Source organism: Stegastes partitus, unplaced genomic scaffold (assembly GCF_000690725.1).
Source record: "Stegastes partitus isolate 25-593 unplaced genomic scaffold, Stegastes_partitus-1.0.2 Scaffold25, whole genome shotgun sequence".
Classification (NCBI taxonomy): domain Eukaryota; kingdom Metazoa; phylum Chordata; class Actinopteri; family Pomacentridae; genus Stegastes; species Stegastes partitus.
The window spans coordinates 690,841-701,788 of record NW_007577756.1 but is presented as its reverse complement, the minus strand read 5'-3'; the positions used below and the strand labels follow the sequence as shown (position 1 = coordinate 701,788).

The following is a 10,948-nucleotide window of genomic DNA, read 5'->3' as shown; positions in this document are numbered from 1 at the left end:
CTCAATCAGACTTCTGCACCTGTTGACAGGTATTTGGATTTTGGTCCACTGCTCATCAGCAAAGTGCTCTTCACTAAATTATAATTTAGCATTTTTTTTTTATTTATTATTATTTTTTTCAGTTTCTAGCTATTTGAGTGATTATTGTGAATTTTGCCTTTTCTTTAATGGAAGGGTCTGAATACATTTGAGGACGACTGTATAAAACACTGTAATAGTAATTATGGAGCTTAACCTGACTAATTTTAGAACTACAAAATTTTCCATGAAAACTAAACAAAACAAAAAATTTCCGGGATTCCTTATGAGCTAACTGGTTTTATTTAAATATTTTTAATGCAACATAACATAATAAGGAAATAAAGTACAACGTGTAGTTCTCTAAGTGACCGGTAGGTGGCGGTACTCACTAGCAGGGCGACTTGAAACGCCTCCTGGTGACGCACCGAATCCGGCTCTTTGTTTGACGTTGTATCCGGACAAATTAAAGCTAATGTTGCCCACAGTACATAATTATAAATCAACTTCTACTAGCTTTAAGTTTGTTTAAAATGTTTGGTTCGTTTGTCGATGCGAGGTAGAGTAACCGGCCGTGCTGTGGCGGTGTTACCGGGTCCGTTGTCTCTGTGAAGCGAACTATTTCGCTTCACATGCAAGCGGCACTTCATTGTTAGCCTAGCTTTAGCCATGCTCTCCGCTGCCACTTGTCTTCTGCGTTTTGACAGGGACCACGGCTACTTGTTAGCTTGTTAGCTAGCTAGCTAAGAATTCCCCACCGTCAGTATTAACGGTTTTGTGTTCTCCTACAACATTTCTCGGACCTTTAATTTTTTTGTCACATTCCGTGTGAGGGTGCTGGTCTGCTGAAACGGCGCCTCGTTTGGTGTAACGCCTACAGTTAGCGATTAGCTTAGTTAGCAAGCTAACTTAGCAGCCGGCTAAGTTTGAGGAAACGTCTCATTGCTTCATGACATTTAACTTAGTGTTGACGCTGTCTTGACCTGGATGCGGTACATTAACTACACCGACTCAAGAAGGCGTTTCTCGTAACTATTTTGCCCGCTCAACCAGGAATCGGGAGTTTCGGTTTCTTTTTTGGTTTGTGGTCATTTGCCTGCCACGATGGCTTCTTCCTCTGGAAACGACGACGACCTCACCATTCCGAGAGCAGCTATCAACAAGATGATCAAAGAAACTCTCCCCAACGTACGAGTGGCCAACGACGCCAGGGAGCTTGTGGTTAACTGCTGCACAGAGTTCATCCATCTCATATCCTCGGAAGCCAATGAAATATGCAACAAGTCTGACAAGAAGACCATATCTCCCGAGCATGTCATCAACGGTGAGACCTGCTCTCAGATGTATTGGGGGAGTACAGCTGGTAAGGGGGGTGTGTCTCTGTCCCTGTAGGGAGCTTTAAACCACAGAAAGTAATTATTACACTTTCGCCTCACAGCCCTAGAGAGCCTCGGTTTCGCATCTTACATCACTGAGGTGAAAGACGTCCTGCAGGAGTGTAAAACAGTTGCCCTGAAGAGGAGGAAGGCCAGCTCTCGACTGGAGAACCTGGGCATCCCAGAGGAAGAGCTCCTCAGACAACAACAGGAATTGTTTGCCAAGGTATGATTTACAAACACAAAATATGCAAGTGCTCATGTGTTTATGTTGTGGAAGAGAATCCCCAAGTTACAGTGCAGAAATGAGGAGCTGAGTACCGGATTCACAGCAAACAGACATGCAGAGCCGTGGTGTAAAATGTGACGATGGCTTTACATTTTGCACAGTTATCTTTTGTGGGGACTGCTTTTGCTTTCATATACGTTCAGAAAATGGAGTGTGCGTGCTGACAAACTTCATAGATTAGTGTTGGTCAAAGTTACTAAGCCTGACGCTGTTGCAGCTTTTATGGTTAATATTATTGCACACTGGCCTTTTGGTACATCCTCGAGAGTTTGCCACCCTCGTTTTTAATTGCATATATTGAGATATATGTGAACATCTTTGAACCTTGCTTAAAAATAAATGTAAGACAGTCATAAAACGTCAGACCATATCTTTACTGTGGATATACTCTTGCCACAGTGTCCCAGCTACACATGCTGAAGCGTCGCGGCCCGTGTGCAGGGGCTGTGTAGGTAGGCAGGCAGGTTGGTTGTATTAACTTCTGCAGGAAATGCCTAATGCTTGAAAAAGATGCAAGATTTTCATGTTGCGATCTAGCTAAGACATTTCCAATGCAAACTTGCTTAGCTCAGCTGCTGCTCTCTAAGTAAATTAGAGATTATGAGCATGTTTACTTTGGGCGTGTTATGCGTAGATGCACAACACTGTCAACTAATGCATGGGACAGCCATCTAAAACACTTGCAGCACTATAAATAAATCAATATCACAGCGCTTTAGTCAGGAGCACCTAAACCAAAACTGTCATAACCAAGACCAGAGACCAGTGTAAAACCCACACTACATACATGACACAGTGAATATTTCTGAAGAGTTTCGTTGCAGAGGCAGTTTGTTAATGTTTGCTAATTGGCAATAATAGTACCATTTACACGTCGCTTATCTTCCTTTCTGCTTCCTTTCTAAGTTTGAACAAATGTTTGATGTGGTCCCAGTCGTCTCAGTAAGTGTTGCGTCTTGTTTTGCAGATGAAATTTTTGTGGTTTAGGCAGCAACCGTTTATTAGACAAGACGCAACTGACATCTCTTCCCAGAACAAGGGTGGGGAGAAACAATGACATCAAGACATTCCAATTAGAAATGAGTCAAGTTTTTGGTTTTTGGAGCAAAAATATTTTTAATTCCAATCTTAAAAATGACGGTAACAGCTCAGTCAGACAATTAACAGGCAATTTAACGATATCCCTGCAATTGTGGTCTTGAAAGTTAAAGTTCTGTTAGTCTGAGCTACAGACTTTTGAGTTCTGCAGCAACAAAATAATGTAACTCAGCCTCAGTCATGTGTTGCATAAGGCTTTATTGTGAATATTTTCTTGTGCACAATACATACAGTGTAATGCGTGATATTAAATATTCGTTCTTTATTTAAATGCAGAGTATAGTGAGGTATGTAGGCCTAGTTTTAGTTTGCAATGTAGCCAAGTAAGAACATAAAAGATGCAGGAACACAAATAATAAACTTTAACAACAATAAAAAATATGAAAAGGCAACAAGTTAGTAAAATAATTAAACATAAGTTTTTTAAATATTTAAAAATAAATGAATCAACTTAAAGAAGAACAGTAAAATGTACATGTAACATAACCGTATCCAAGAAAATGTAATCAGTAAAAGTTTGTGAACAGCACAAGCCTTAAGATTGAACCCCGTGGGACACCTACTACTTTCACAAAGACTACGAAGAACTATGTGTGTGAATTAAAAGCACTGTGATGTTTGAGCTCTAATTAGACATCAAATCGCCATCCTGATCCTCTCTAATTGCCTATTAAACTCTTCATTCGCTTCCCTTGTCTCATATCTGTCTTTTCTGTGTTTCTGCAGGCGCGACAGCAGCAGGCGGAGCTCGCTCAGCAGGAGTGGTTGCAGATGCAGCAGGCTGCCCAGCAGGCACAGATGGCAGCAGCATCTGCCAGCGCCGCCCAGCAGGCCGGTTCCTCTCAGGATGAAGACGAAGAGGATGACATGTGATCCCAGGACACCGTTCAACTTGTCCGAATCCCTTCCTGGGAGAGTGTTGGTACGCAACTCTCCCAGTGCTGTCATCGGCAGAGACATGAGACATGTTTGACTGCTGGTATACATCGATGAAACATGGAAAATGCACATTTGGAACGGACAGCAAAGAGAAACGTCAAGGAGGATTTCAAGATAGCCACACGTTTAGATGCCAGTACCTGAAAATGATTTGGATTTGAAAGACTGTTATTGAAGTTTTTGATTACTCTCATCTGCCCCCTCTTTTTTTTTTTTTTTTTTTTTTTTTTAGTTGCTTCTGTTTAACTATGTCTTGATATTCTGTTGTCAGTAATTTGTAGATTTCTGGATGTGTTGTAAACACACTGAAGGCAGATGCTGTTTGGCACATGTCGGTGGATTACGGTGATAATGCAGCAAGTGTTCACTACTTCCGGTACTGCACCAGATAGCTTGTTTATGTCATCTGTAGGGCTAGATCACATTCAGTGGTTTAGGAGAGCTGCTCTTGAATGACTCCAGAGCATCTGATTCCTCCTTTCTTGGTGTTTGATGGTCGTTTTTACAGAAAGGTTGTTGTTTTTTTTTTTTAACCCCCCTATTGGTATATTTGTTCAACAGTGGATCATTTGAGGGGTTGTGAATATTGAATTTGTTCTGTTAAGTAGAGAAATAAATGGATATTTTGTTTAATTTTAGTTCATCCAGATACTTTCTGTTGCTTTTTCCATCTACCTTGAACCACCCACAGTATTGGTAATTAGCTACACCTTTGAGAAACTGAACATTTTTGTCTCATAGAACCAAAGATAGATGACAGACTAACAACCCAGAGTTTGTGTTTTTTTAAAGGTGTAGGTGCGAATGTGATTCTCATTGCTGACTCCAGATCAGTGTAACCAATGTTGAGGAATATTAACCTATAACTTTGTAAGATGCTTTGATATCCAGGCAGATTTTGTTGTTTCCCGTCTCCTCGGGCGCAGTATCAAACATTTGCATTGTGACTGTGGTCAATCCTCAGTGTAAAGACAAGTAACCTAGTTGTGATACACATTCACTTGCCTATACTACAAAATTGTATTCTTTAAGCAATAAAGGAATCACGTTTTATACACAGTTGTTCTGTACTCTTTTCCCACCCCCTTCTGCACATGTGCTGTTTTACCACGATGTCTCGATGTATGCCTGAGGACAGTCAGATGTCTGAGAGCAGGTCGACCAGCTGCAGCGGAGCACTCGGCTTGTCATTGTCTCTCATTTTATCCTTTAGAAATGGCAGGAGCGATCATAGAAAACATGAGCACTAAAAAGTTGCTTTTATTTGGTTTCTTTATTCTTGTTTTTCAGGTTTTTTCCATCTTGGTGGGAGCTTTAATTGGTAAGTTTTTATACCTTTTAAATTAAATAGCAAGCTGTTTGTAGACGAGTGTAATCCTCCTGGAAGTGCACCAAAACGCAGCTTTCGCCAGATTTACTCCAACATGTCGCCGATCTATTAATTTCCTTTGCCATAGCTCCTAGTCCCACCAGTGCCATACGCTACTTGGCCACCAAATGCATCAACCGCCACAGGACGCGCGTCTGGCTCATGCCGTGGGGTTCGAACCGGTGCCAGCAGGTCCACAGTTTTGACGAGCCTTTGGCCAAAATCCTGGATGCCAATGACATTGTTTTTGCTGTGCACGTACCTCTTCCCAACAAGGAGATGAGCCCCTGGTTTCACTACATGCTGGCTGTTCTGCAGTTTGACATTGCGTTCAAAATGATCAATCAGATTGGTAAGATATGTTTCTGAAATGTACATAATATATTTCTCCAGCTGTTGTTTTTACGAAGGAGGTCTGTTAAACTAAGGCTGCAGGTGGCTCGGTGGTTAGCACCATTGCCTCGCAGCTAGAAGGTCGCCGGTTTGCGTCCTGGTGAGGACACCTGGGATCTTTCTGTGTGGAGTTTGCATGTTCTCCCTGTGCAGCGTGGGTTCTCTCTGGGTTCTCTGGCTTCCTCCCACAGTCCAAAAACATGTTGAGGTTAATTGGTGATTCTAAATTGTCTGTAGGTGTGAATGTGAGTGTGCTTGGTTGTCTGTCTCTAAGTGTAGCCCTGTGATAGACTGGTGACCTGTCCAGGGTGTCCCCTGCCTTCACCCTGAGTCAGCTGAGATAGGCTCCAGCCCCCCATGACCCTAGTGAGGATTAAGCGGTGTATAGATGATGGATGGATGGATGGAGGTCTGTTAAACTGAATCATGTTCCTGTGTGTGCAGAGGATGACGTTATCGTCACTGTTGATGCTCGTCTGGCATACAGGGATGATTTGAAGTCTGAGTGGACTACTAAGTTTCACTCAGTGGAGCAGAGGCCGCTCAAGTGCACTTTTGCAGTCCCCAAGGTAAGAAGCATGTAGGACTGTTTTTAATTAGGTCTGCACTATATTGGGAAAAATCTGATATCTTGCTTTTCTGTGCTACATTTTGCCACATGAAAATGATATCAGACAAACTTCTTTTCTGGATTAGACACTGAAAAGTTGAACCATGTGAGTTTTGTTTTTGTGTCAGCTAGCAAAACAAGTCATAGTATGATGAGTTTAAGTGAATCACTGCTGTAAAAGCTGCACACATTGCGATGCAGATATAATGTGCAGCCCTGTGTTTAATAATAATCGCATATATCAGTCTGCTTAACAACTTCCATGCTTTTGCAGACATATGAAAATGAGGGTCGCTTTTATCACTGTGACCCCGTACCATTGATGGAAATGGGAAGTGTGGCCCACAAATATTTTTTACTTAATCTACGCTTGCCGGTGAATGACACGATGAACGTCGGCATTGGAGAAATAAAGGACATCCATATAGTGGTGAGGTTAACTCTTATGCTTTAACTTCCATTATATGGTCCAGAGGCCGCATTTAAACATCAGATGTCCCTCTTGTCTCAGGGTATCCACCAGAACGGGGGCTTCACTAAAGTGTGGATGAGCATGAGGACAGTGTTCACTCCCTGGATATCTGCGGCGACAGCTTGGTACTGGCGCAGGATCAGCATCATGGCAAGACCTCCAGTCCTTCTGGAAAAGTACGTTCCAGTAGGGAAGAAATATACAAACTGAACCAACTGCTTTGACTTTGTAACGTTACTAGTGTACAGCTACATGAAGAATAGAACTAAATGTTAGTGGGTGGTGTTCTCCAGACTGTCTGGCTTGTGGTTGACAGTTTCTTTTTGGAATCATCTGTAATCAAGACAGCAGGGCAGCATGCAATTCACCTCTAAACCTCTACTTCTTGCAGCACATTACTCCAAGACACTACATCTCTGCCAGCATAAACAAGGGCAGATAGGAACCAAAATCCCTCCTAGCCTAGTGAAAAGACTACTTAAATGTTACATATGCAGTATAATATTAGTGATGCATGATATTAAAATTTCTGGCCGATACCGATGTTAAGATTTCTGATATTGCTGATAACAGATATTACCGATGTTGATATTCAATTTTTGTTCACACCAAAAAAATGAGTACAAGTACGCCTTATGAGAAAACCATTCAAAAGAAGCCCAAATTAGACCACATAGTCTTCTTTATTATGAAACTAAAGTAAAACATATTTTAACATATTTTAACATATTTAATGTTCTAAGTCTACGACCATTTAAGTAAAAACATGTGAAATAGCAGCAATATCAAATGTAGAGACAAAGGCACTAATGTTAGACAATCATTGGCTAAATTTGTTCATCAGGCCGATACCAATCCAGCGGAAAAAGCACTAATATCGTCCGATACTGATGTGGTCGCCGATATATTGTACATCCCTAATAAATATATATAGAAAATTCTAAAGGTGCTGCTGCAACTGGTAATAAAATAGTTAAATAGTTAACCAAACTGTGCAAAGTTCTAAAATTCTAATGCATTTGGTCTTTTGGTAAAACTTGACAATTAAAAGAATCCAAAAATGTACATTCTCAACAATTAAACATTAGTATTAAAGGTACAAACATACAGAACTCAGAGGTCTTCCATATTAGATCGGCGAACAGCACTTTATGATGAATACAAAGTAATTCTAAATAAACATGAATACAAAAAAAGTTCTTAACTCACTTTTTCAAGACTTTTTAAAAAAATTGTTTTGTTTTTGGAATTTTCCAGCTGACTGAATGTGAACTGTGTCGCACATATTTCACAATTTATTTCTTTATTTTTTTCATGTTTTGCACATATTTTGCACTTTTACTTTGTATTATTCGTTTCATCGGATGGGTGCTAAAAAAAAAAAATAGGTTAAAGCTGGAGAGCACTGTGCATTTGCCATATTATACAAAATGTATGTGTACAGTGTGGCAAAGTCGTGATGCCATAAATCATAAAAAATAAAAGAAAATTTTAAAAAAGGGTTAATTTCTTTCTCAGTTGTTTTACAAGAAATTAGAACTGGAATCAACATGTGTAACATTATTAATACAAAAAAATATTTTATTAATTTTTCTAAAGAGACTTGAGAAAATTAACCAAACGTAAACTTAAAATCATCACATTTCATCAAATGCACCTTATTGTACAACTAAACTGTATCTAACATATGATTAGTTCAAGGACCGTTGGAAAGTTGAAAATTTGACGATTTTGTTTTTACTGTGTCTGCTTCTGATAAATGGTTTCATTTTGGACATTTTTGAAAGTTAACATACCTTTCAAGTCAACTGGCAGGTTTTGTGGTTCAAGGACTGTAATTGATTCTTAGTTATTAACGCTTTGGGCCTTCAAACAATTCCTCCAGCTTTAGGTATGATTCTTACAGACTGAACACATGATTATCTTTGTTGAAAGGCAGAGTGAAGTTATACAACACAGCTCTGTTGCTCTTAAATCTGAGTGCATCCCAGGCTCCGTTAGCCTCTCTGAAGCCACAGGTAAACCTTCTGGCATAGTTTTAAGAGGTAGAAAATGCTGCAGGGTGGCATGAGGCGAGCAGAGGAAATGAAACCTGCTTGAGTGCACGACTGCCTAAAACTAGGTCATTATTCTGCCTGCAGCAAATCAAAATGAGTTTCTTTTTTAGAGCAGATATAAGTGCTCCCATAGCTAGTTTGGCTGTTTATTGACCGAATTGGCCTTATTCAGGGTGATTTTTGCTCTGGGTGTCTCAATGACCTTCCTGAATGTGCCGGTGGAGTGGCTGTCTCTGGGCTTCGAGTGGACGTGGATGCTGCTGTTGGAGGACGCCCAGCAGGGTGCCTTCTACTCTGCACTCTTCTGTTTCTGGATCGTCTTCTGTGGCGAACACCTCATGGTGAGCATCTCGTTCTTGTTCTCAGCTTTTCTCTGCACTTTTCTGCCCAGTTGATGCTTGTTTTGTCAAATCCTTTAGGACCAAAGTCAGAGGAACCGGCTCTCAGCGTACTGGTGGCAAGTCGGGCTGGTGGTGTTTGGCTCATCTATTCTCCTCATATTTGACCTGAGTGAAAGGTAAATTTTATTATTTTTTTTAATGGTTTGCATGTCACTGTTTTATCTTTTGTGTTTTTGTAATAGTGATGAGCTGTCTCTCTTTTTCAGGGGGGTTCATTTGAGCAATCCTTTCTACAGTATGTGGGGATCAGACTTTGGGACGAACGTTGCAGTATCCTTCTGAAAGTCACTTAAATGGGGAGAACTCGATGACAGACAAGCTTTTTCCTTAGCTGCCACCACAGTTTACTTTCATTATTGTGGCAGCCATTTCCGTTTGTCTTTATTTCTTCTCCCTGTGTCGTATGGTGTGTTGTGTGTTCAGGAACATTGGTGGGAAGATGCAACAGCTTCCTGCAATGCCAGAGGCGAGGCGGCTGCGTTACAAGGTTTGATTAGTTTCTTTTCAGATCAAAGTCACAAATGAAAAGTGACAAACCTGAGTATAAATTAGATTCAATAAAACCCTGTCTGCTTTTTACACTCTCGTTGATTCTGGCAGGGTATAATCTTCAGGTTTAAGTTTTTGATGCTGCTAACTCTCGTGTGTGCAGCCATGACCGTCATCTTCTTCATCTTAAACCAAGTAAGCATCAAATGTTTTTTTTTTTTTACCATGTTTGGGCTCCTTATGCAACTCAAAATGTTTCCTTCTTCCACCAGGTCAGTGAAGGTCACTGGCACTGGGGAGACTACACTCTCCAAGTCCACAGTGCTTTTCTCACCGGGATCTACGGCATGTGGAACCTGTACGTCTTCACCATCATCTTCCTCTACGCTCCGTCACACAAGCGCGGCAGAAGCAAGTCTGCAGACGGTCAACACGCAGGTGTGTAACAGGCCTACTGTTTGGTCAGCTCTCCAAGCAACTGACTAGAGGTGTTTGCTTTGTAAATACGTCAGATGTGTTCCTTCACAAGAACTGTTTGTCTAAGATTGTGTTACAGATATGACAGAGAAGCCGGAAAGCCAAGAAACACAGCTGACATGTGGGGAGCAGGGCCCGACGGAGGCCTACAGGATCACCGGGAAGGTGGCTGAGGAATAACTGCAGTTTAAGAAACAATTTTTTGTGTGTTTTTTCCTTATTCTAAAGCCATTTCTTGAATGTTTTGCCTTTTTTTTTTGTCCACTCTAAACAGTGTTCATATTAGTCAGTGTAGAATACAGTCAGTTTAGTAGAATAAACAAGAGCTGCAGCACTGAGAGGAAATATGGAGAAAGCTTGACTACACAAAACTAGTTTGTTATGAGGTTCAGAAATAAGCTGCTTAATTAGCTGTATGCTCTGGGTCATTGTCTTACTGGAAAGCAAGTTTTCTCCCCACAGTTCTCTTGCAGGCTGTATCAGTTGGTCCTCCATGACTTCCCTGTACTTTGCTGTATTCATATACTCATCCAGCTTAACAAGCCTTCCAGGATGTGCTGAGAAGAAGCATTCCAACATCATGATGCTGCCACCACCATGCTTTACAGTGGGCATTGTGGGTTTGTGATGATATGCAGTGTTTGGTTTCCACTCCTCTCAATATTTAGTTTTGGGGTTTTTTTCTCCATTTGTCCAATAAAAACATGAGAGAAGCAGAGGAGTTATTTTTGGATAGTTGAAGTCAATGGACGTATAAATTGATATATTAAAAAAAAGTGTATGTTTAAGAAGTTACTTTCCCAAACAACAGAGGACAGTAGTGTAACCTGTGTCTGTTTGTGTGTTTAGACTCAGTAGGGATTATATTTGATTGAAAACTGATTAATAAGAAAATAAATATTTCAAAGCAGTTCACAATACATGAGTGCGTTGTGTTTCATTTAATTTCTCATGTTTATC

At 40.7% G+C, this 10,948-nt stretch overlaps 2 protein-coding genes across 2 annotated transcripts; both read left to right on the top strand.

Annotated features, from left to right (window-relative positions):
- The first annotated feature begins 247 nt into the window (after positions 1 to 247).
- On the top strand, positions 248 to 4,775 carry dr1 (down-regulator of transcription 1). The gene is made up of 3 exons (XM_008297060.1): positions 248 to 1,342; positions 1,457 to 1,620; positions 3,508 to 4,775. Exons 1-3 carry the CDS (start codon positions 1,123 to 1,125, stop codon positions 3,652 to 3,654), a joined length of 531 nt encoding a protein of 176 aa, XP_008295282.1. The 5' UTR covers positions 248 to 1,122; the 3' UTR covers positions 3,655 to 4,775.
- A 160-nt stretch (positions 4,776 to 4,935) lies between these two features.
- LOC103368800 (protein wntless homolog) lies at positions 4,936 to 10,168 on the top strand. Its single transcript, XM_008297291.1, has 12 exons — positions 4,936 to 5,041; positions 5,178 to 5,441; positions 5,927 to 6,051; positions 6,367 to 6,522; positions 6,604 to 6,740; positions 8,794 to 8,962; positions 9,041 to 9,138; positions 9,229 to 9,292; positions 9,366 to 9,509; positions 9,623 to 9,706; positions 9,784 to 9,949; positions 10,068 to 10,168. The coding sequence occupies exons 1-12, from the start codon at positions 4,936 to 4,938 to the stop codon at positions 10,166 to 10,168; spliced, it is 1,614 nt and encodes a 537-aa protein (XP_008295513.1).
- Positions 10,169 to 10,948: the final 780 nt, after the last annotated feature.

Bases quoted from the DNA above. Each gene is read 5' to 3' on its own strand.
- dr1 (XM_008297060.1), top strand. From the start codon at position 1,123: ATGGCTTCTTCCTCTGGAAACGACGACGACCTCACCATTCCGAGAGCA. The intron at 1,343-1,456 runs GTGAGACCTGCT...TTCGCCTCACAG, and splicing joins TCCCGAGCATGTCATCAACG to CCCTAGAGAGCCTCGGTTTC. The intron at 1,621-3,507 runs GTATGATTTACA...GTGTTTCTGCAG, and splicing joins AACAGGAATTGTTTGCCAAG to GCGCGACAGCAGCAGGCGGA.
- LOC103368800 (XM_008297291.1), top strand. From the start codon at position 4,936: ATGGCAGGAGCGATCATAGAAAACATGAGCACTAAAAAGTTGCTTTTA. The intron at 8,963-9,040 runs GTGAGCATCTCG...CAAATCCTTTAG, and splicing joins TCTGTGGCGAACACCTCATG to GACCAAAGTCAGAGGAACCG. The intron at 9,707-9,783 runs GTAAGCATCAAA...TTCTTCCACCAG, and splicing joins TCTTCTTCATCTTAAACCAA to GTCAGTGAAGGTCACTGGCA.